The sequence below is a fragment of the Rousettus aegyptiacus genome, unplaced genomic scaffold (assembly GCF_014176215.1).
Source record: "Rousettus aegyptiacus isolate mRouAeg1 unplaced genomic scaffold, mRouAeg1.p scaffold_m13_p_12, whole genome shotgun sequence".
Taxonomy (NCBI): domain Eukaryota; kingdom Metazoa; phylum Chordata; class Mammalia; order Chiroptera; family Pteropodidae; genus Rousettus; species Rousettus aegyptiacus.
Genome location: NW_023416287.1, coordinates 8,755,067 through 8,780,878, shown reverse-complemented (window position 1 = coordinate 8,780,878; position 25,812 = coordinate 8,755,067). Strand labels below are relative to the sequence as shown.

The following is a 25,812-nucleotide window of genomic DNA, read 5'->3' as shown; positions in this document are numbered from 1 at the left end:
TTGGGGCTGTTCCCAAAGAGGCCTTCATTCTCGCCTCTTCCCTCTTCCCCGGGCTCCTCGCTCCTGTTTGCCTGCTCAATTCATTGTTCGGCTCAAACAAGGGGGCTCAGAGGGCCATGGGGACGTCAGAATTAGAGGGACCGGAGGGGTAGGACTGCCCCTAGTTCAGGGGATCGTCTCTGAAAACCCACTGGAAAATGTGACAGAGAGGAGGAAGTCAGGAGGGATCTGAGGAGTTCCCCCTCAGTCCCAGCTGTTTTCTGATGCAAACATTCCAGCTGTGGGTGCCAAAGGCCAGGACACTGAGCAATTCTGTCAGGAGGGCAGTGTGGCATGCCCCCACATGAATCTAAGGCCCTGCTGGCTGGTCCCCCAGGGCTGAGTCTCAGATAAACACAGCTGGAGACCAAGGAAACAGGGCCTGAAAAGAGCCATTTGCTCAGGACAGCAAATCCACAGCCCACCTTCATCATCATTTCCTGTGAGCTGTTATTCTCCATTGGCTACCACACAGTTCTGTCCCTCTCTCTACTCTTCTGGGAATTTAGGGACCAGAAATCCCATCAGACCAAACTGTGGTCTCCGGGGCTGAGCAGGCCTCAGAAACATATAAACCTCACACTGAGAGCTTAGAATTCACCTGTACACACAGGTCCCACAGGTCCAGTCCAACATAGCTGCTAAAATACATTACAGAAACTGCCATTCCAAGTGCCTGCTGGGATCCCAGACTTTCCCAAGACCTAGAAACCAAAGAATTAACACCTGGGGAACTTAGGCTGGGTTTTGGGGCTAGAGCTAGAGGTTCTTCCAATGGGTCATACGTTCATGGTTTTGAAACCCAGGAAAAGAAGGAGCAGACCAGCCACTGAGCCAAGAAACACAAGGCCACTAACATTCCCGGACCCACACTTAGGGAGCCGAGAAGGTCAACATCCCCATCACCCAGCACTTTGGCAGCTTAACTCCTCCAAGTGCTTTTCAATGGGCAGTGGAGCCGATGGGTTAGGAAACAGAGTCCTGACTTCCTAGAATCCACCGCCAGGTTCAAATCCCTCTCCCTGACGTAATGTGTGGCCTTGAACAGGCCACTCCTTTCTCTGTACCTCGGTTGCCTCATCGCTGAAATGGCGCTAATCAGAGTGCCCACCTCATCGAGTTGCCCTAAGAACTGAGTAAATACGTGTCTAATCATCATAACAAGCCTATCAGCACTGTTAATACAAACTATGTATTATAGATGAGAAACTAAGGCAAGGAGAAGTGACTGGCCCAAAGTCACATAGCCAGGAAATGGGAGAGCTGGAATTCAAACCCAAGCAGCCTACGGCTGCAAAGCCTGGCTCTAACCCAGGCACCAGCAAACTTTTTCTACAAAGGGCCAGATAGTAAATATTTTAGGTTTCACTGGCCATATCCGGTCTCTGTTGCCTATTCTTGGCGGGGGGAGAGGGGATGTTTTCTTAACAACCCTTTAAAAAATGTAAACACCATTCTTAGCTCATGGGTTGTACACAAACAAGCCATGGGCTGGATTTGGTCCACGGGCCACAGTTTGGCCAGTCCCTGCCCTAAATCACTACAGAATACTACCTCTTAAATGCTGGCAACTAATTCTCATTTGGAAGACACACCAAACAGATCATCACATGAAGAATATGGGCAGGTCCAGTTCAGTCCACAGGCTCCCAATTTACATGTTCCATGTAGAGCTTCTTGAAGAGCTGAGCTACGTATGGCATTGCTAACATCCACCTAAAGATCCAAGCAGCTCCAAGGGCAAATGCAGAAAGGCCTTTTGAGATCCCTGGGAGGGATACGCAGCAGGAGGCCAGAGGAGGTACAGGGAGAGCTGTGTCCCACCTCCCCGAACTGGATTCATTACAGGCGTGTGTTCACAGGCCAAGATAATGGCCCCAGGGTCTGGTCCAGCTTAAAAGCTCAAGTTTCATCCACCTTCTCCAGCAGAAAATCAAGTTCAAGAATTAAGAATTCCCTGGTACCCTTCCTCTTCCTGCTCCCTTCTAGTTCATGGTGCAAGGATGCGTGTCACTCCAAGGAGCAGGTGTATGAATGAGGCCCCACCAGCCAAACTAATCCACCAGTAGGGACCCCAGGAACAGCTGCCAGATACAAGGCCTTGAGGATGGAGCCAGGGCAGGCTCAGGACAAAGAGCTGCCATTTCCAAGGGCAGAAAACCCTGGGCTGGGAGCAGCAGATGGTGGGGATCTGCCCAGAAACTGGCTCTGAGGCTGAAAATCAAGACTGTTTGGGTCCCCACACAAGCAGCAAATCTTCCCTTGATCTACCTCACCAATCCTAAATCAGAGGTGGCTGGACAGCAAAAGAGATATAAATCAGAGATGGCTGGACAGCAAAGGAGACAGCAGGTGTGTGGATACTGTGGTTGACCTACCCAGCATCCACCCATCCTCTTCCTCACACAGCTCAGATTTTGGTGAGAAGGGTCCAATCCATCCCCATCACTGGGCTTTTGGTCTGTGAGATCCAGTGATTGGTGGGAGGTTGGAGCACATGACACAAGTCTAAGTCAATTAGAGATCCCATGCTCAGAGTGATTGGTTCAGGCATGAAGCACATGACCCCAATCTTAGCCAATAAGAACACGACACTGTCCTCACTGTCATTGGCCATGCCTCAGCCTATCAGAGCCCAACACTGCCCAGCTCGTAGTGATTGGGGTAAAGCCTAAGTCCAAGCATGTGAAAGGAGAAAAAAATGGCACAAGCAAAGGCTTCATGTCCCTGGTTCAACTTAAAGCACATGACTCAGACCCAAACCATTTGGAATATCACATTCTCCTGGCCATAGATGGCCAAAGCCTAAGTCACTCTCAGGACTTTTGTCAGAGCTACTAGAAGAGAGGTTCACTCTTTCCCACTATCCTTGAACTTGAGAGGATGTGAGGCCAGAGTAACTACAGCCCTCTGCTACCACATTGAAAATAAGGCTGATTATTAGAAAGCAGAACTGAACAAAGGAAAAAGAGGCCGAGTCCTCACAGGGTCCAGCCTGGCCCAAAGCCGACACTGCCCCAGACTTCTCAGCTACTTGAACTAACAAGTTTTATTTTATGATTAAGCCAAGAGTTGTGTTTTCTGTCACTTCGAATATGGGGAAAGGAGATGGATGGAGGTCTTACCTTGAGGAGGAGTGGGTATTTGCAGATCCTCTGAATTGGGGACAGCAGGTAGCCCTCCAGAGGGATGTCCGTGGTCTTCCGGCCTCCCAGAAGCATGCAGCTCTGCAAAGAAACAGGAGACCGACCTTCATTAACACTCACCAAGGACAGCAAAGGGACGGAGCCACCCTCAATAACCATGGGAAATAGTCTTAAGATGCAGCTATAGCCTTTGGAAGGAATTTAGCAACACCTAGGAGAAATCAAAATGTGCATGTTCTACAACCCTGCATAAGGAGAGCCTCCATCAGGAGTTACCAAATCCTGCCCCGTGCCTATTTTGATAATTAAAGTTTTGTTTTTGTTTTTTTAAAAGCGAGACAACCCTTGGTTGACCTGCAAGGACCTTATCAGCTTACAATCCCTTATTTTTTATTTTTCACACCTACAGCACCCAGTACTAACCAAGCCCGACCCTGCTTAGCTTCTGAGATCAGATGGGATCGGACTTGTTCAAGGTAGCATGACCACAGACTGATAAAGTTTTATTGGAACACAGCCACATCTATTTGTTTACATATCAACTATGGCTCCTTCCAAGAGATCACGGCAGAGCTGAGTAGCTGTAACAGAGACTACAGAGTCACAAAACCTAAAATATTTACTATTGGGTCTTTCACTGGAAAGTTGCCAAACTCTGATCTACAGAAATTTTTAGACATATACACCAGGGAAAAAGAACACGGATGTTCAAAACTGCCTCATTTGGAATAGCAAAAAATGAGAAATGACCTACATCTCTCAATGAACTGACGAATGGATAAATATGTCTGCAGTAGATTTATGCAATGGCACACTGCACCACGGTCAAAATAGGAGAGCTAAAGCTACAAGAAGCTGCATGGATGAACCTCAAAAACACACCCTTGAGCAAAAAAAGAGAAAAAAAAAAGATTATGTACCATAATAATTCATTTAAAGCTTTTAAAGCCACACAAAAGAAAACTAGGCATCGTTCACGGAGATCACGTCTGCAGTAAAGTATAGAGACGTGAATGGAAAGAAACTCTGGACCAGGTTCTAGTGGGAGTTAACCCCAGAAGGAGGGTTATAGGATTCCGAAAATAAACCTGGAATCTTCAGCTGTTGCAGAGAAGGTTTTATTTCTTTACCTGGAAGGCAGGGACATGAGTGCTGTCCCAGGAATACCTGTATTTTGGCCTGTAAAGAAAAGACTGCAACTCTGTCAGGAGTCAAATACCCTCGCCTACCTGGGTTCTGGCCATACCGGTCACCTCAACGTCCACCTGAACCCACCCACGTCAAAACTTCCTTCATGCCAACCCTGTTCTTGAGCGTATTCTATGTTCCAACCCTAAAATGCTTTTTCCTCCCCCAATAATAATAAAAATACTATTATCGTCATCCATAGCTAACACTAAGCGCTTATGATACACCGAGGGCTCAAATCCTCATCACCAACCTCCCTAGGAACTGAACACTATTATAGCTCAGGCGACTGAGGTTGGTAAGTTTCATGTTTCTCCTCAAGGGGACCTCAGAACGCGTGAGCAACAGAGATGGGATCTATGCCCAGGCAGGGTGACAAATAGCCTGGGCTTAGAACCATGATGCCAGGCCACCCTTAGCCTAAGGCCAGCATTCTCCGAGGCCAGTCCGGCCACCCTGCCTCAGTTCCCAAAACTCCTTCCTCCTGGCACTTCCGTAGTGGGTCATTTGTTCCACGTGGCTAGAAATCACATGCAGGTATTAGTCTCACCTTTGGAGAGGCTCCTCTTGGAACCAAGGAGCTCCAACTTGAGAATCTGTTCTTTGGATGCCAAGAATCATGAGTTACATGTCTGTGGCCCCTACCATGCGCTTAACAGTCCTGGGTCTCTAGGGCTCACAATGTGCCCAATGTACGCATGAATGAATGAATGAATGAATGAACAGATGAACTAATGAATGAACAAACTGCCAGCACATCCAGCAATAAATGAGTCTTAGCCTTCTTCCTCAATACCATGCTAGCAGATTGGAAATTACACAGGACTCTTGAGAAAGGTGATCTCCATCCTATCATTCATTCATTCATTCATTCATTCTACAAATACACATCGTGTGCTTACTACACATTGTGGGCACAATTCTAAACACTGGGAAAACTTCTCAACAAAGTAGACAAATTCCTTTCTTATACGCAAGTGAAAATAAGACCAGACATTTACCATGTGCTCACCACACGCTAGGCACTGTGCCTCATGCTTCAGCTATAGGTAGATTCGTCCTCACGGCCCTAGGACAAGCATGAACCACTGTCTCCCTCTCACAGATGGGGAAGCTGGCACAGACAGCCGAGAAGACTGACCCGAGACTCAGAGCTGCTCCCTTTCAGGGATCTCAATGGCCCTCTCCTCGGAGCAGCAGAACCCCAGCCCCGCTGTGTCGGGAGCTGCGTCACTCCCACCCCATGTCCACCCCCGATGCGGGAATCAGGACTGTGGCAGCTGGGAGGGGCCAGGCCTACACCGCTCACACTCAGGCCTTTGTCCTCCGAGCCAGTGCTCCCCACGAGCTGCCCTGGTGATGTCACCTCTGGGCACAGAGAGGGGTGGGGGAGGGCTTTCCAGAAGTCCCCCAGGACTTGGCCAGAGAAGGGCCTGTCTCTGTCCAGGATCAAAGAGTTTTCATAGGACCGTCGCGGCCACAGCTACACTTCTCCCAAATACCTTAGATTGTGATTTTACTTTGTTTTCATTGAAAAAAAAAAAAAGAAGAAGAAGAAAAAAGAAAAAAGCAAACACACAGAGCTACCGGGTACTATTCTACTAAGATTACACTCCAGGCACTCTGGAAAGAACTTTTGAGAATTATCCCTCTAAACCCTCCTAATTCACAGAATTGACTCAGGTGAAGTGTCAACTTCCTCATGTTCCCAACCCCCTAATGGCAGCATGCCACGAGCGGTCCTGGGTCCTCCCTGCGGTCTTTGCTTCTTCCCTGGCTGACCTCATCACTTTAACACCATCCTGTCTTCTGAAAATGCTCAAATTTTTATCTCCAGACTGGCCCCTCCCTTCCCTAAACTCCGAACTCAAACCTCTGATTCCGTGCCCAAAGCTCCACCTGGATGTCTAACAGGCATCTTAAACGTCACACATCCAAAATGGCATTTTTTTTTAGGTACCTCTCATACCTGGCTCTTATCCCAGCCTTCACCCTCTCGGGGATCTGCAGCTCCTTCCTTTCAGTCGCTTGGGCCCAGAGCCTTGGAGTCATCTTTGACTCCACTCATGCAGCTATACCCCAGAGCCACCCACCCTGCAATTCACATTAGTGACACCCTCAGGCTCTCTCAGGTGCCAACCACCTCTTACACAACCATTGCCCCGTCCTCACCACCATCCTCTCCTGCCTGAACTGTTGCAGCAGCCCTGTAGTGGGGTGAGTAGCGTCCTCCCAAAATGCCAAGCCCGCCCAGAATCCCAGAATACGACCTTCTCCGAAAACAGGGTCTTTGCGGATACGATTATTTAAATTAAGATGAGGTTATACGACATTAGGGTGGGCCCTACATCATCTGACTTGTGTGACGTTTAAGATCCCTGAAGACGACGAGAGAAGAAGGCCATGTAAAGAGGGAGGCAGAGGCTGGAGTTATGCTTCCCCAAGCTCAGGGACACCTGAGGCCACCTGCAGCGGGCAGAAGAACGGCAGGACTCCTCCCTAGACACTTCGGAGGAAGCGTGGCCCTGCCGACCCCTTGATTTCGGCCTTCTGGCCTCCAGAACTGTGAGGGAATAAATTCTGCGGTTCTGAACCACCCCGTCTGTGGCCATTGCTACGGCATTCCCGAGGCGATCACGCCAGCCCCTGCCCAGGTGTCCTTGCCTTCTGCCCTCACACTGCCAAGGGAAGCCTTTCGAAATGCAAATGAGTTCAAGCCATTCTTCTGCTTAGAACTCTCCCAGGGCTTTCCCATCCCACTCAGACTAAAATTAAAAATTCCAGTGAAAGCACTGCCACATGCTCCAACATAGATGGGTCTCACAGACGCTATACCGAGCGAAGGAAGCCGCACACAAAAGCGTCCCGCAGGATTCCATGGGTGCGAAACTCTAGAACCGGCAAAACCAACCTTTGGTGAGAGAAATCAGCAGAGAGGTTACCTCTGGATGGAAGGGGGTGGGGCATGACTGGGAAAAGGGCACAAGGAACCTTCCAGAGTGGCAGGAATGTTCTAAATCGTGACCTTGGTGGTGGTTCCGTGGGTGCACACACATGTAAAAACTCGTCGTGCTGTGAGGACATTCACTGCACGTTTGCTAGACTGCAGTCAAAATACGTGTATATATTTTTACATCTATGTAAAAATCTCGGAGCCTTTCCATTAGCTAAACGCGCTTCATCTGTCTTCTCAATCTTTCTTCCCACGTTGCCTTCCTCTCTCCGTCTTACACTCTCCACCCATCCCAGCCACTCTGGCCTTCTTGCTCGTCCTCACACTCCTACCTCAAGACCTTTGCACTTACTGTTCCCCTAGCTGGAACTGCTTTCCCTGCCGATACCCCTTGCCGCTCTCTCTTTATCCAGGTCCCTGCTTCAATGTCACCCAAGACACTGTTTCCTCAAAGACCAGTCTAAACAGCAGCCACCACCCTAACGCCTTCAGAACATCCTGACTTCACTTCCTGCAGAGAACTTATATGTCTCCCCTACTTGAACAGCCACTCCATGAGAGCAGAGACTTGTCTTGTCTTGGTCCCTGTTGTATCCTCACACTTAGAGTGATCCCTACCACACAGTAGGTGCTCAATAAGAAGTTGCTGAATGAACAAATAACTAAATGGTCCCCAGTTTACAGACAAGAAAACTGAGGCACAAAAAGATGGAATTCCCACTGAACATCATGAATGGAAAGCCATATTCTGTTCCCGACGCCTTAATAATCTGTGATAGACACGAGACGGCTTTTCTGCAGATGGTCAAAAGCTGGGAGATGCCAGCTAGGAGGGAGACAGATGGCACATGCGCTGGCACCCCACACATCCCCCCCGCTGCCCAAGTCGGCCCGGCCCAGCTGCTACGAGGAAAATGACAGTTTGGTCCACCAGGACGACTGCAAGAGAGAGAGGACGGAAGGAAAGAAAAGCAGAGGCCCCTCCCTTTCCCACACCCTAGATAACACTTTCCTGCTTCCCAAGACACAGCTGTGCTCAAGGGGACACCCCCAGAGGGCCAGAGGGCCCAGATCCTAGGCAGCATCGCTAAGTGCTGCTGCCTAAAAGTCAACAGGTCAGTCACAGAAACGTGGACGTGTGTGTGGTCTCGCGTTATGTGAGTTTATCTTCGCTTTTTGCCCAGACTCTTGTATGAATATAAGTGCAAAACTAGAAATATAAAGATGCAGCTACCAGAGGTGAAAAGCATCAATCCCGAATGCTCGAGATACTTGTAACAAAAATGAAAATCAGTCAACCACCTGCCTTTCCTCAGATGCTCACTGGAAGTGGGCCAAGCAACAAGAACTCACTAGTGAAGGAAATATGCACTTTGAATGAAAATTCTGGAAATACTTTGTTGGAAGACTGTGCATTAGGGAGAAGTGCAATCAAGAATTTTACTGCAGCTCTTCCCGTAAGTGGCCTGAGGTGACCTCTGAAGACAGTTCCCTATTCACTTGACTCAGAAAACCCCACGAGATCATGCAAATCAAGAGGTTCGAATCTTCGTGTTCACATTAGGAATGCTCGTGAAACTGCCCAGGCCATCGAGAATATGCATATCTGAAAAGCCACCAAGTATGTGAAGGAAGTCACTTTACAGAAGCAATGGTGCCATTCCATTGTGACAATGGTGGAGTTGGTGGGTGTGCCCGGGCCAAACAGTGGGGCTGGACACAGGGTTGGTGGCCTATAAAGAGTTCTGAACTTTTGCTGCACATGCTTAAAAATGCAGAGTGATGCGGGACATAAAGGTTTAGATGCAGACCGTCTCGTCTCTGAGCACATTCCAGGTGAACAAAGCTCCCGAGATGCAGTGCAGAACATATAGGGCTCGTGGGTGGGTGAACCCCCACAGGCGCTCCCCCCACCACCCTGAGATGATCCTCCCTGAGAAAGAGCAGACGGTTCCTAAACCAGAAGAGGAGGTTGCAGAGAAGAGAAAGATATCCCAGAAACAAAAACTTATGGCCTGGGAGTAAATTTAGCATCAAATTAATGCTAATAAAAATTAAAACAGGAAAAAAAGAATTTTACTGCAAAGAAGTACAAATTAGTAGTTGACAGATGGTCACAGGGATGGGGAGCACGGCATAGGGGGACGCAGTTAGCATTAATGTAATGACTAGGTGGAGAGCCAGAGGAGAGAAACAGCAATTACATAGTTTTACAAATTATATAAATGTCTAACCAATGTCTATACTTGAAACTAATAATAAAATAGAAAAAAATTTTAAAAAATGTTTACTGTATAGTTTATCACATAGTAAACACTCCTAATGCTATGTATCAGTTACCTGTTCTGTGTGAATTCTGTACGTGCTATCAGGACATAAAACAGAATTGCAGGGGGTGAGATGGGATCTGTAACCAAACGAGCAGGGGATTCAGAGGTGAAAGACCAGGATTTGAACCCATGCGAAGCTCGATCGCTTTTCAAGTTATGTACTCTTAGAACGTCACTTAATATCTTGGAACTCATCAAAATCATCTGTGGCAAAGGCTATGCGATGTCTTCTAACATCTTCCACGGCCACAGAATTTCAACTGGGCCCATGGCTGCCCAGAGTAAAGCCTACATTTCCCAGCCTCCCTTGCAGCTAGGTGTGGGTATGTGACTAAATATGGCTAATGGAATGTGAGCAGAGAGATGTGTGCAACTTCCTGTTGTACCTTTAAAAGGAGAAGGGCACCCCCTCCTTGCCACCTTTCTTGCACCCTACTACAGTGTGGAAGTGTAAGAGATGTCTTAGACCACATGAAGGAGGAGACACCCTAGGGCCTTGGCCCCCAACTCTGACATCTCTATACTGGTCCCAGACTGTCTATATCCACATTGTTAACATGAAAGAGAAATAAGTGCCTACCCCACTTAAACCCCTATTATTTGGGATGTCTGCAGATAATGTATATCTTAACTCACACACAACAGATTGAGGCTGGTGAAGTTCCAAGGAGATCACCAATGAGAACCTGTCTTATTAAAAAAGTGAAGCCATCTGCAATTATAGGGACGGCCGCCTACTGTTTTGCCTGACCAATATCCATTCCCAACTTACTTCCACAAGTGCAAGCCAACTGTCCTTTAAGGATCAGCCCACCCGTAGGGCCTGTGGCATGAATGGAGTTGACCCTGCCCTCCGGCTCCATAAGTGACCCATCAGAACCCCATCCAGCTCCTCCATCTATGGCAAATGGTTCAGGGACGAGGGCACGAGCCAGGCTGAGCCAATGAGTATCATACAGGGTTTTTGCTTTACTATCGGGACGGCGCAGGGTGGGGAGGATCTGCTGGTAGCCATCGGGCCACAACTTAGGAAGAACTTGCCTGGAAATGGAGCCAGGATAAAGAAAGGCAGAGCCGAGAGACACATTCCTAATGACATCATTTGAACACCCAGAGTCTGCTGTGCCTGAGGCCCTCCAGGTCTTAAACTTCCCAGGAAAGTAAACCAGTGATTTTTTTTTTTTTTTTTTTTTTTGCTTAAACCAGTTTTAATCAGATTTTCTTTCACTTATAATTAATTCAATAATCTGAATAATACAGTTATTACTACTATTGCTACCCATCTTATTAGGATCACAACTTTAGACCAGGAATTAGGAAACCTGGCCTTGGGGCCAAATCCAGCCCTCTGCCTGTTTTGTTTCTATAAATAAAGTTTTACTGGAACATAGCCATGCTCATTCTTTTACACATTACTGATGGCTGCTTTTGTGCTATAACAGCAGAGGTGAGTCGCTGTGACAGGGACGGCATGACACGCAAAGGCAAAAGTACTCACTACCTGGCTGGCCCTTTACGAGAACGTCCGGTGGCTCCTGCTTTAGACAGGTCACCCTAGCTGAGGAAGGGGTCAGCAGCAGGGGTCAGTGTGAAGGTATCGGCACGCAGCTCTCTCGTGCCCAGGGACTCGCAAGGCTGAAGCAAACAGCAGGGAGGCACAGAGGTGACGGGGAAACTTACCAAAAGGAAGGCGCGCACAGTGGGGATTTTGTTCAGTTCCACAAGCAGCCGCAGGGCCTTCTCGTGGTTGCTGCAGTATTCCTCGTACACGCAGAACTTGTCCTTCTGCAAGACAAGAACAGAGGCTGAGAGAGGTCACGGCGGGCAGGCAGACGCTCTGAGATGTGCCGATGGCTGGCCCAGCGGGCTTAGGAGGGACAGACTACACTAGTCCCTGCAACAGTACACGGAAGGAGAAATTTTGGGTAAAGTGCCTCCAGCTCATGGTAGGCCTCTCAGCCTCCACTTTTTCTGCCCCAGTCCTGTAGCCGGCAGCCTGAGTAACCCTCTCAGGAAGCAGCAAGGCCCAGGGTCGAGTGCACAGACTCAAGCCAGGTGGCCTGGGCTTGAACCCTGGCTCTGCACTTCCAGCTGTGAACTTGGGCAAGTTACCTGCCCTCCCTGTTCCTCGGTTACCTCACCTGTAAGTCCCCAACTCGTGGGGTTGTTATGAGGATTAAAGAGGTTAAAATGTGAGGGTCCAGCATGTAGTTAAGGGCCACTTTACTACTGAAACACAAGTAGCCTGTGTCGTGCCCCTGTTTAAACCCCTCTGACGGTATTCTATTATGCTAGGAATGAAATCTGACACTTAATTAAGACCTTCGAGGGTCAGATAATGCGATCCTGCCTTCCTCTGATCTCATCTCGCTAGCCTCCTATCTACCCCTTGAATTTGCCAAGCCTGTTCCTACCTCGAGGCCTTCGCACTTGCCATGCTCGCTACCTAGAACAATCTTCCCCCAAGCCTGGCTACTTGCCAGCATTCAAGTCTGAACTCAAATGCCACCTGCTCAAATGCCACCTGGACTACTGTAGCTAAAGTAGCCACCCAGGTGTTCACACTACCACCCACCCAACTGTCTATTTTCTTTATAGTGTTCTCTCAACTTGGAATTATCCAGATTATTTATCCGTTGTATTCTCACTTGGAAGTCAGCTCCCTGAAGGCAGTGAATATGACCGTCTCATTCACTGAAGTATCCCCAGATCGTAGCACAATGCCTGGCATGCAGAAGACCCTCAATGAATACCTGCTAACTAAATGAACTCTGACACCTCCTATGTGCAATGCCCTGCATATATGAACCAGAAGAGTCTAGATAAGGCTCTGGAGTCCTAAGGCTCTTTTGACCTCCAGATGCCCCTAGGATGAAAGTTGGACTCTTTTCAGCCTAGAGGTCACCTGTGGGTCACCAGGTCTATAAGTATCAGTCAAGGTTTCCGGAACTGGAAGGGATAGAGGTGTTCTTAGCAGGAAGCTCTCCACTGAGCATTTTCGGTTCCACAAAACACTGCCTCCCAACCTGCCAAACCCCAAACGAGGATGTCCTGGGAAAGGCCACTGAGGAAGAAGGGCTGAAGGGCCTCAACCTCGGTCTGGGGGATGGGCAGAAGACCCCAAGCAGCAAAGGAAGGAAGAGGTGGGCCTGCAAAACAGAGCAGCTCATCTTGTTTCTAAACAAACCCCCAGCCGTCCTGCCAGTGGTGGCTACAGGAAAGAAGAAACCAAAGAGGAGGGAAAACCAGTTTCAGAATCAATCAGCCGCCTCAACACACCCATCTCACCCCAGGGGCTCTGTGCGCACCAGCTGAGCAGACGTCCTGAGCAGAACTGCGCTCACAGTCAGAGCCAATGGCCAACTCAGAGTGTATACTGAGCACTCAGGACATCCCACACTCCCTTCTCCCAGAATGAGGGTGAACGCATTCACTCTTCCTAACAACCTAACGTATTCGACCCATTCACACATGGGAAAACCAAAGAAAAGTCATGAGCCCAGGGTCTGACTCCTCGTGAAGTGGCAGAACCAGGATTCGATCTCTCTCAACTCCCATGTCAAGGTCCAGCTCAAGGCCACAGCAGGGGATGGGGATGGGAGGGGGAGGCAAAGACAATGGGTACAAATCTGGAGCCACAAATCCATAGACGAAACTCCGAGGGGCGCTGCAGCAGAATGATGAAGTGCACGGTGACTCCAGAACCAGATGGCCTGGGTTGGACACCCAGTCCCACCCTCCCTAAGTATTGGGTGACCCTGGGCAAGCTACTTCACCTCCTCATGCCTCAATTCCCTCATCTATGAAATGGATATAATAGCAGACCCTTCCCCACTACTCGGGCGGCTAGAAAATTAAATAACAATATATGTAAAATGAGTAGAACAGTGCTTGGTACACACTATATACTATAGAATATTTTTAAATACTCTGAAAGTATTAGCTACAAATACAATCAACAAAAATGAATCAATAGGCAAAAAGAGTTATCCAAACTGTACCCAATTATCCAAAGTGTACACATGTCAGGGACAAACAACCCTGACACATACCAAACAATCTGAAGCATTACAACACACATGCTACATGCTCTAAACGCCACCACCGGTATCGGTGTGCATAGGGAAACACACAGAGTCACCAGCTACAATCTCCTCGCCCAGTGTCCGCAGCCCACTGAACTATCGACCCACAAATATGTACAAGGGCAGGGGAGGAAAGGAGGGAACCCCAGCAGGCCCCACGTTGCCCAAGCAAACCTTTTTCTATTTCCCTCTGTCTCTGTTGAGCCTAGGGGACCATCGAGGCCAATGGAGATGGATAAAGAGAAGTCTAGACTATAGGGGTTCACCCAGACACAAATTAAAAAATGTGAGGGAGGCTGCCAGACACATCTGAAACCAGGGCCTCAGCTGCAGACCACGGTGAAGGGGGCTACAGAGAAGAGCAAGAGGGCTTTTCTTCTTGTAGGTAACAGGAATTCGCCCATGTCTGGGGCCTGCTCCTGCAAATGAGGCCTCCAGGACTCTGCAGAAAGGGTTGCACTCTGAATGACACGTGAATGACAGCAGGAGGTCCCAACCACGTGTAAGAAGCTCTAGGAAAATGCTCTGCAGCCCAACACCTGGGCTTTCCTGGGCCTACAGACCCCACTATTAATACTGTTCATAGATAAGACACCAGAAGCCCCATGACCACTATCAGCATCAACTCTGTAAGTGTAAGTGAGGTTCTGCAGCCAGACCACCCAGGATCACAGCCCAACTGCCCAGGTTGCCAGCTCTGTGACTTTGAGCAAGGCAGGTAACATTTCAGAGCCTCTGTGTTCTTGTGACATTTCAGAGCCTCTGTGTTCTTATCTATGAATTAGACAATAATGACCTCTTCACCATAAGGTTGTTGTAAGAATTACTAGATGACTTCGTAGTAAGTTCTTAAAATAGTATATAGTAAGTACTCATTAAATATTAGCTATTATTATTGCTTGTTATTGATGAAGCAGCTATTATTACCACCACTATGATTTTAACAAATTCACTGTCCCATTGGTGAATTGGTCTACAACAGGGTGGAGCAGTGGATAGGTCGGTTTTGATGGCAAAAAAAAAAGAGACAGGCAGAGTCAGGACAAAGGGAGCTGAGCTGAGTTGTAGGTCTGAAGAAGCCCCCCAGGGAAAGGCACCAGGCAGATTCTGAGAAATACGGTGGACTCCAAACATGGTGGCTTCTCATCTGTGCCCTGTCCATCTCCTCTCTTCCACCACCCACAGTGTGAGCTCTATGGGGACAGGGTTTACAGCTGCTGAGGTCACTGCGGTAGTACCAGTGGTGACTGAAGTTCCTGGCGGAGTGCAGGCATCATGACTTTGTGATGAATGAAAGCAAGAAAGCAAAGAGAGAAACTGAGGGGGGTGTGACAGCCCTCAAACCAGCCCCACGCTCCTTCCAGAAGACCCTGGTCTGCCACGATCACGGCCTCGGCTCTTCGTTGGGACATCTGTTGTTTTACCCACCCAACATCCATTCTGTTCTGGTCACAGGCCCCATTATTTCCCCCTGAAGAATTGCCTCTACACTCTGAGCCCAGTGAAATGTCAGCACACGCTGAGCCGACTGACCCCACTCAACTCCCTGGTGCCACAGGGGAGCACATGACCCAGGCCAAGCCAGTCGAAGAGCTCCCTGTCCTGGCAACAGTGGCCATGTGACCCAAGCTGGGCCAATGACAGCCCCTCAAGGACTGGTGCTACAATTACTGTGATGAAAACCTCTCTTTGCTGCTGAGCTGACCAGAGTACCAGCCTGAAACACTGAAGGCCACCTCTGCCACCATGTGAGGCATCTACACTCTTCCGCCCCTCAAGAATAAGGCCATCACAGAGGAAAGCAGAGCCCAGAGACACAGAAGGACCAAGTCCTGAAAACATCACATGGGGTCCTGGACCCAGCTATGCCTAAAAGCAGCCCGCTCCTGGACATTTCATCTGTATGAGCCATTAAGTCTTTTGTTTGTTTGTTTAGCCGGAGTTGGGGTTTTCATCACTTGCAGTGAAGGCAGTCCTAATGCACACAACACTCTGAAAAGAGAAAGAGCATGATCAGACGAACCCTGAGCCCAGCAGTGAGGCGACGGCGTCTTCCCGCCCATCTCCACCTGTACCACGAAGGGGCTGGGCCAGAAAGCAGAAACAGACCTGCTCCTCCTCACACGCCAAGCCCAGCTAATGAAACAGGCACTGCTGGCTCCAACACTAGAGAGAAGAATGCCGAGTCCCCGGGGAGCACAGAGGCAGAATGCTCTGATTGACTGGCGACGTCTGCCACAGACGCAGGAGAGGGGAGTCAGCGATGAGACCTTCGCAGCTGTGTCATTCCTCATACACAGAGCCCCTTCTCTGACACACTCTGCAATGTCATCCTCCCCTTCAGCCTGTGGAAAGGGCAGGGGACCGAGGCTTGAGGCTTGGAGAAGTTAAATTTAGCAAATGACAACACCCCCCCCCCTCTTCGGAACCATGCTCAGTTCCATCGGTCCCATGTCCTTTCATCGAGCCCAACCCCAGCTGCATCTCAGGCATGAGACCCTGCAGATCTGGAAAAGCTGCTTTTAACAGCTAAGAGTCCAAGTGTTCAATTTCCTCCTTGGGGCCCCACGTGGGGCTTTGATTGTTTTGCCAGAATGAAAGAAACAGTTGTGCACACACAGATGTGGTGGGTAAGGAACGTGTGGCTGTGGGTTTGGGCTGTGAAGGAGGAGAAGGGGCCAGGTGCCAGCTGGGGACAGCTGAGGGAGGGGTCGAGCCCCCAGAGAGGATCCAAGGAATGTCAGAGGTGGTGGCTGCTGTCCACAGTACCCAGAGGGGTTGGGTTACGCTGGCGCTACAGAGACCATCTTCTTCAAGCTACTCTCTTCATACCCCAGAAAGACCGAGACTCAGGAAAGGGAAGGAACTGGCCATGGGGACATCTCTGCTGGGGAGGGGAACATGAGATCCAGGTCTCACTTTTGCAAGTGTTTCCCCAACCCAGCTGCAGGGAGAGGGGGTTCAAACCTAATTCGGACCACATGACTCCTCTGCTAAAAACCTACAACTCTTAGAATAAAACCCCTATGGGATCTGGCCCCCATGACATCCCTGACTCCCTCCAGGGCTCGGTCTGCTCCGGCCACCCCGGATGCCTGCTTTCCTCCAGCGTACAAGCGTGCTCCCACCCCAGGGCCCCTGCCCTTGCTGCCTCTCCCCCTGGAATGCCCTTCCCCCAGATCATCCCTCTCACCGCCTTACAGAGACCAGCCCTGACCAGGGTTCCCAGATAAGACAAAAGACACCAGGTCGAGTTCTCATTTCAGAGTAAACGAAGAACTTTTTAGTATAAGTGTGTCCCAAATATTGCATGAGAAACACTTATACTAAAAATGTATTCATCATCTACCTGAAATCCAGTTTCACTCAGCTGTCCTGGGTGTATTTATTAATTTGCTAAATCCAGCCACCTTTCCCTGACTTCCCAGCATTAGGCGACCTCGAGTGCAGTCACCCCTTCTCACATCTGCATTTTACATTCTTCACCAGTCACGTCGCCATCTGAAATGACCGCCTGTTAACTTACTTACCCCCACCCCTCCGTTTCTCTGGCCTATGAGCCTCATGGTGGCAGGAAGCAAGTCTATTATATTTAGGGCAGCAGCCTCAGGGTCTAGGACCTTGCCTGGCACTCAGTAGGTACTTAGTTTGTATTTCAGCAGACTTTATCATCTAATATGGTATAAAAAAAAAACAAATAAAAAAACCAGGAGCCAAACCATATTGGCTCAAATCCTGGCTCCAACACCTACTGACTGTGTAAGTTTATACCATGGCTTCACTGGGCCTCGGTTTCCTCATTTGTAAAGTAGGTCGAGTAAGAGGACCCACCACTGAAGGCTGCAGAGTTTGAATGAACGCACACACGGGGAGCACTGAGAACAGGGCCTGGCGCGAAGAGCACGGTCACTCAGTGCTGGGTTCTGGGTGAGAGGGCGAGGCACTCTCCCACTGTCTGCAGACAGCGATGGCACCAACCCGTGGGCGGGTCCGTCAGCCGGGGCCCCGCACTGGGCCTGATGCTGCTCCTTCCTCCCTTAGAGAGCCCGTCCCAAGTGCTCTGTGCCCAACGCCACCTCACTACCCAGATGCTGCCTCAGCAGGGAGTGAACGAGCCTGGGCGGGAGGCTGGCCTGGTGTCCCCTCCCTTAGGACTGCTGTGGTGAGCCACTCAAGGCCCATCAGGACAGAGGCACCCACGGCCCTCGGCAAGCCCCTCCCTGGGAACTGCCCTGGGCCTGAGGCGCTTCCTGTAACGGCCCACATCCAGAGACTGGGAAACACGGGGTGCAAAGGCCCACGCCTCACTGCAATTTGGGGCGACTCCAAAAGCCAACCTAGCTCCAGACTTTCTCCTGGGGCGGGAAGCAGCTACGGCCGGGCGGAGACCGTGCGACCTCTCCTTCGGCTGCTTCCCACAGGCCATCTGCACGCACATCTCCAGCTTCTGGAAACCCAACCTACAGCAGTGGCTGCTTATAAAAAGTATTCAGCGTCATCCTCCATGAGCGCGGGGAAGTGGTGATTAGAAAGATGATTTTAAATTAAAAACACGGAATCACGTGCTGAGAAAGCCGACTCCTGCTTCAACTGTTCCACTGACATCAAGGAAGGGTCTCGGCTAGGTGTGACGTGACAGTAATACAGGCCTTACACGTCCTTCTGATCAAACCGAGGGCAGGCCTCCGGCTCAGAAACAGGTGGGCAAGAGTTTCTAGACAGAATGTGGTAACACGGCTTGGTTTCTATTGCATTTCCTTTTACAAGTTACCTTCTATTTATACCAAGTGACACTTATTTTCCATTTCCAATGATGATACACATTTCCCCTTAAAATGAGCTTGTTCAAGGTTATTTTTTTCAAGTGAATCGATTGTTTTAAAAGATGAAACAAATAACACAAAGGGTACCCGGATACAGCAAAATCGGCAAACAGTGTATGAATCATGGACATCTGGCTTAGCCGTTAGGAGGGTTCAAATCCCAGCTTTCACCTACATAGTCATGACCTTGAGCTTAACCTTCCTCTCAGTTTGCTGGCCTGTTGCAAAAGCTTAAGGCCTGGATGCTACTCTTGATGCAGGGAGGGAAAAGTGAACATGACAAAGTCCCTGCCTTTGTATTGCTGACATTCTAGAGGGGACAGCCAAGAAACAAAAAAGAAGCAAAATATCCGGTATGTCAAAGGGTGATAAAGGCCACTCAGAATAATGAGGGGGCTTGGGTGGGGGGGAGGCAGGAAAGGGCTAATGGAGAAGGGGGCATTTCTGTAAAGAGGTCAAGGCAGGACTGTCTGAGGGAATGGTCCAGGCTGAGAGAAGAGCACACTCGAGGGCCTGAGGGAGGATGAGCTCCCGTGTTCCAGAACAGTAAGACACCTTCACTCACCAGTGGGTGCCCGAGTCGGGGACTCAACCCCAGGTCTAACTCCAGTCTGCCCTCTCGACCACTGCCTGCCACTGTTGGTCATTCCGCGGCAGAGGGGCCCCATCAGGCCAGCAGGTCCCAGGAGCCCCAGGACACAGTCGTTAAGCAGGGAGCTCAGTGGGAAAGGGGATACACTCTACGTAACGTCAGGGGGAGGGAGAGCCAACTAAAAATACCTGCAGCATGCTGGGCCCAGACTGCTCCCCGTTGTTCCTGGGGACAGAAGCCAGGCCCACCTGTCCATCTGCCTCCATTTCCCAGACAGGCCTGCGGAGGGAGCTGGCCAAGGGCAGGCAGAGCGGGTCTCAGGGAGAAGCCCACGTCCCCAGAACTGCAGGCTCCAACAGGGGCTGGGGCACTGTACTCACGAATTTTAAGAAAACGTTGCCAAGTTCATGCTGAGATTGTGGCTCTGGATGTAAACAATACTCCAAGGCGGCCAAGAAATCCTTGTGAACTTCCAGGATGTCTTCGATGTTCGAGAACAGGATCTGAGAGGAAAAGTGAGGCCCAGGGACAGTGTCATGGAGGCGCAGAGGACAAGCAAAATCAAGCATAAAAAGAACACTTAACCCCCAGTGCAGGTGAGGCTGTGGTGAAACGGGCATTCTTATACACTGGAACCAGTTTACTACCAATGAAAATAATGATAGTAATGAAAATATTGGCAACATTTCCTAACCGGGATTAATGCCTAATCCTGTGCTAAGAACTTTATATGCATGTATGGCATCTAATCCTCACTCTAACTCCATGAGGTAGAAACTGTTATTATCCCCAATTTGCAGATGAAGAAGAGAGGCTCAGAGCAATTAATTAACATTGCCAAGGTCACGCAGTCCAGTAAGGAGGAGAACTGAGCCGCACACTCACCATGCAGAAAAGTATACATCGGATGTTCATGAGCCTTCCTCTAAGCCAGGCACAACTGGTATGCCTGACCAAAAGGCTGATTTTTAAAACCATGAGGGTACTTCCATGTACCCATTAAAATAATGTGGTAGGAGAAAAAACTACAGGAAACTGTTCAAATATGCTGTTTAACCTCTCACAACCAATATATACATATGAGTACCCATTTCCCCATATGAATCTGTAAAGTTTGAAATGCACATACATTCCAACCCAGGAACTCTACATTTTAGAATTTGACCTTCCAATCAGTCGTTTCCAACTAGGGCAATTTTGCTTCCCAAGGGACATTTACCAATGCCCGGGGACATTTTTGGTTGTCACAAATTGGGGGAGAGAATGGTACTGCTGTTTCATAGAGCCAGGGATGCTGCTAACCATCCTAAAATGCACAGGACAACTGCCCCCCAGCAAGGAATGACCCAGCCCAAAGTGTTAACTGCGCCAAGGTTGAGAGCTGGGTAGATTGCCAAAGACAGCCTTATCTGCGGTAGCAAAAGACTGAAAAGAAAAACCAAAAGTCCATTAACGGAGACTTGTCGAACAGTGAAATAAACGGGACTGGTTACAAAGAAATTCCACATGCTGAAATACTATGCAGCCTAGAAAAAGAATCTGCAGATCTGTATATACAGATACGGAATCCTGGAAAGATCTTTGATCTATATTGTTAAGGGGGCGGAGAGGGATTATGGTGCCGCTCAGGATTCCAGTATGGGCCCACGTGTGTGAAATGACAACAAAAAAAAGTCCCTCCTCTCTACACTGGCAGAAGCAGAGCCTACCCAGACAAGGGCACAAGCCGGTAACTACAAGGGCCTCTGAAAGGAGAACTAGGGGAAACTTTCATTTCCTTTAGGTCCTTTTGAAGTGAATAAATTCCTTTTTCTTTTAAAATAAAAAAAAAAAAAATAGGTGCATTTTTAAATTTGATTTTGAAAAAGGCACTCACATGATTCAAAAATCAAAACACAGTAAAATGAATAAGTAAGGAGTCCCTCTCCCACCCACCACCCACCACCCCACCTCCCTAACCCCCACCCCCCACCCACAGTGGCTCACAGCTGGGGTGACCAGTGTCACTACGGGTTTACAGTTCCTGACACATTCATTCATTCAGTACTGACTGAGCACCCTGTGTGCCAGACACTGTTAGAGGCCCTGGGGATACAGCAAGTAAGAAACAAGTGCCTGCCCCCACGGAGGTGACATTATAGTGGGAAGGGACAGACAACAAACAAAGAACTACAGTTTTCTAAGTGGTAAGAAGCAATAAGAAACAAAAACAAAACAGGAAGGGAGTCCCGGGGCGGGGCAGAAGGAGAAGTCTGCAGATTTGAATATGGAGGTGAGGTGGGCATTTGAGTCAAGACCTGAAGGAATGAAGACCAGCCCCATGGACCCCGCCAATGCACCAGAGAGTGCAGAGGAAACGGCCTGCGGGTGGGCGGGAAAGGCGCAGGGGCTGGAGACCCCTCCTCCACTGCTGCCCTCTGAAAGGGCCAGAGCCTCCCCTGCGGGGTGTTCAACCAGGAAGTGGCTGAAAGAATCACCTGCACTGTTTGGTTAGTTTTCTCTCTCGTTTTGCTAGATCACATGGTTGAATCTCTGCTTATGTCAAAGATATATATGACAGATCCTACTCCTATTCTTCCTTCGAGGAATGGCCACGAAATTTCAAAATAAATTATTTGTCTCCTGAGTGTACACTCAAAAGAAATGAGAGGCTGTATCCAGCAAAAGGCATATATCAGGATGGTCAGAATAGCCAAAACCTAGAAATAACTCAAATATCTACCCACAGGAGAGCGGATGAGTAAATTGTGGTACATTCATACTATGGAATACTACACAGCGATAAAAAGACTAGATCGCAGCCACACGTAATAACATATGTAGAAGCCACCAGACACAGTGGAAGAGCTCATTTCGTTGTGAAAATCAACCGATGCTAACGAATCGGTGGCTGACTTTGGGAAGGGAGCAATTCTAGGGGGGAGGGCACAGAAGAGCCCACACTTAGAACTGCACACTCTACTGCGTGTGAGTTATAGCTTCTAAGAGGGTAATTTTTTTTAATGTAATAAGTTGCAATTTTAAATTACAATGCATAATTTTTTAATTTTAATAAAGAGTAGGTGTTCAGTAAATACTTGCTGAATGAATGAGTGAATGAGTGAATGAATGAATGGGTCCATCACCGTCTCTGATCCCAGTGCTACCAGGGGCCAGCCATGCCATGACCCTGAGTAGGTCTCTTTGAATCTCTAAGCCTCAGCTTTCTTATTAAAAAAAAAAAAATGGGTTCAGAATCGTCAACGTGCAAGGTTACTGTCCGGATTAACCAGGACATGTGGGGGGTGGAGGACCTTCTGCTAACCAAGCCCTTTGTGTGCTATACCTGTTGACACCTCTGCCTCCCTCCCTGCCCCGTCTCCCCTTCTCCCCTAGACCAGAACCTTGGAGCCCCAAGGACTGAAGGCGGCTTCCCAGAGAGTGAGGTCACAGTAGAAAGCCAGGCCCGGGGAGCAGTGGGGCCTCTGCCCTGCACACAGAGGGCCTATTGACTGTCCTCTCTAAACTCCCCAGAGCCACTGCCATGACGAAGCCGGGACCCAGTTACTCACCCGCCCTGCCTCAGCACTCAATGCCCAGTGCAGGGAGGGGGTTGGGGCGACCAGGAGGGCAGCTGGAGGTGCCAGGCCCCCGGGGTGCTTGGGAAGGGATTCTCCGCTGGCTCCAGGCCAGGGAGCCTGGCACGAGGAGCGTGGAAGACAGGATGGTCGTGTTGAGCAAGGAGAGAAAGTCCTGAGTTGGGGACTGGAGGCCTGGGGCTGAGTCCCCTGACCTGTGACCAGGCTCACAGGACAAAGAGGCCCCCAGGGGCTGCAGGGAGCAAGCTGTGGGAGGACAAAGCCAGCTGCCAGCAGGGTGGATGCGCCCCCAACCCCTGCGCACCCTCTGAGCATTGCCCCGGGAGGAGCAAGGCACAAGGCAGCAGGGACAGTCTGCAGAGGGGCCAGCCCAAGTGTCCACACCTTGATGTTCTCCTCCGTGAGGCCCTTCTCCACGGAGTCAGCCACATTCTGCCGGATGCGATGCAGGAACGCCTGGAGGGGAGAAGCACGGAGAGGTGAGCGTCCCGTAAGGAGGGTTCCAAGTTCAAATGCCAACAAGGACCTGGGAGGTACCAAGGTCCAGGGAGATGGGAATAAAGAAAAATCCACTCCGCCATTCAGCCGACAAGCGTTTCTTGAGCATCTACTACGCCCTACACAGAGAACACCACGAAGCCCCGCCCAAGAAGAGATAAACTCACATCTGCTTCATCACCCACGGGCCCCTCTCAGACTACGATTCGTTTTCCCTTTTACTCCTTTTTTTAAAAAATGTAAATTCTAAATAACAACACATTCACATGGCTCAAAAGTCAAAAATACAGAAAGTCAAAACCAGGAAAGTCTCCCTCCTACATCCAGAACCCCATCCATCCAGTCCCTTCCCCACCTCCAATGGAACCAGGGCTGCTCATTTCTAGTCCGTCCTGCCGGATCTTTATGTAAAACTATGCACACACATAGGCCAAACTTCCAGTTATAAGAGGAACGAGCTCTGGGGATCTAATGTGCAGCTCTGTGATTATCGCTAAGAATACTGTATTACGCACTTGAAAGTTACACCATGGTGGTGATCATTTTACAATATACACGAGTGTTAAATCGACTCCCTGTACAGCTCGAACTTAGTGTTACACATCAAATATAGCTCGACGAAGCTGGAAAGATAAACACGCGTATAAATGTATAAATACATACATACATATATATATATACACACATGTGTATATACATGCATATATACACACATATAGTCATTTTCCCCCATTTTTACATTCCAAACAACAGGATGCGCTGCCCCTGCCTTCTGCACCTCTATCACAGGGCTTGGAGACCTCTCCCAACCGTTCCGGGCAGAGCATCCTCGTTGCCGCCGTCCAGGATTCTACAGCAGGGATGGACCGCAGTCGTTCTGCCACTTTTTTCGGGGACTTGGAACAGAGAAATCACTTCTCTCCTCCGTGATTTGACCGACGACAATGGAGGGGAGAGCGGGGGCACTGAATGGGCAGCAGACGGCCATCTAACGGGGGGAGGAGGGCGGCTGGGGCCGCCTCTCGTCCCCTCTGAGCGTGGAAAGTGGCAAGACAGCAAGCCCGGTACCACCAGATGTTCTGGGTTTTCTTTTTTTTCCAAGAGAGGAGCCAGAAATTAGGATTTCTTAAAAGCGAACTGTCCTGATCTGTAAATGTTGGCATAAGGGCCCTCTGTTTGTGCCAGGAACTAGATTTTAGGGGTCGAGCATGAAAGTGGGGGGACCAGAGGAGGGCTGCAGCAGTGCTGAGAGACGAGGGCGGCCTGGCAGGTATGGCTGGGAGAGCGAACAGAGGAAAAGCTACTGCGAAGGTCCCGTGGAGGGGCTGAGGGACAGAACAGACATGGAGCAGAAAGGAGATGGGGGACGGCCCCAGAGGGAGACCGAGGCCGGCCTCGCACAGCCCGGTTTGCCCGGATGTGAGAGCTTGGCCCAGGGTGACCTGGCCACAACCACGTGGACACGCTGTGAAAATTACTTCATGGTCCTGTCACGGCTACAGGACTATGATGAGGTATGGTGGCCTGCCAGTCACCCTCTCTGCTGTGGCTGGTTATGGGCGTGGGGGCTCCAGGAGGGGAAGGCTAGGTGAGCACACACTGTCCCTGTCACACAGCTCCGTTGCAGGTTAATTAAGAGCGTGTCTCATCCAACCACGCTTGTCTGGGGAGATCTGAGTGACAGGGAAATGGAGGGGACGGTCCAGGCGGAAAGGAAGCAGGGGCAGGTGGCAGAGAGGAGGCTGGCCCTCCGCAGATGACTGTCAGATCCTTTCGCATCACTGGGACGGATGCCCGTGACTGTCACAGGGAGTGGGCACCTGCAGACCCAGATTTCCCAGGAGGTGGCGCTCCACATGTCAGGTCACAGAGGAAAGTCAGGGACACGGAGCAAGGTGTCCACTCACCACAGGGCAATCTCTACTGGTCCCCTTGGCCCGTGTTTACATCCCAGCCTAGACTTCTCCGCTGACATCCAGATTCTCACCTGGATTTCTGCTGACTCGACATCCGCATCTGGATGTCCAAGGGGCATCCAAATTTAACCCGCCAAAACCTAGTTCCTGATCTTCCCTCCAGACCCACGCCACCCAGCTTTTCCCAGCCTAATTAATAGCCCCTCTGCCTTCCAGGGACTGCAGCCAAAAGCCCCCACCCCAAGTCGTCTTAGACCCCTCCCTTTCTCTGACACTCCATGTCCATCCATTAGCGAATGCTATCAGCTTCACCGTCGACATATATTAAAAATCCAACTACTCCTCCCCACCTCCTCAGCTACGCACCTGGTCCAAGCCACCATCATCTCCTGCCTAGACTAATTCAGTCACCTCCTCCCTGTACCCCCTCACCCTCCTTCAAAGACTTTTCTCTACACACACACAGCCAGAGAGGTCCTTTCAAAATCTATATCAGATCCTGTCAATCCATGGCTTCCCACTACACTCTAAAAAAAAAAATCCACATCCTTCCACAGCCCATAAGGCCCCATAACCTCATCCTAGTGAATCTCCCTGAATTCAGCTTCCAGCAATCCAGCCCCTACACCTCAATAATCTTCAGCCACACCTTCATTCTCTCTAT

The 25,812-nt window shown here is 49.7% G+C and overlaps 1 protein-coding gene across 2 annotated transcripts in view; it reads right to left on the bottom strand.

The window, feature by feature from the left end:
• PREX1 (phosphatidylinositol-3,4,5-trisphosphate dependent Rac exchange factor 1) overlaps positions 1-25,812 on the bottom strand; it is a 172,707-nt gene that overhangs the window by 82,254 nt on the left and 64,641 nt on the right. For both annotated transcript variants that reach the window (XM_016143709.2, XM_016143708.2), the window contains exons 2-5: positions 23,119-23,190; positions 19,537-19,659; positions 11,337-11,441; positions 3,165-3,266 (exon numbers count right to left, since the gene is read on the bottom strand). In XM_016143709.2, coding sequence (XP_015999195.2) covers positions 3,165-3,266; positions 11,337-11,441; positions 19,537-19,659; positions 23,119-23,190 — 402 coding nt within the window. The remainder of the gene's footprint in view (positions 1-3,164; positions 3,267-11,336; positions 11,442-19,536; positions 19,660-23,118; positions 23,191-25,812) is intronic.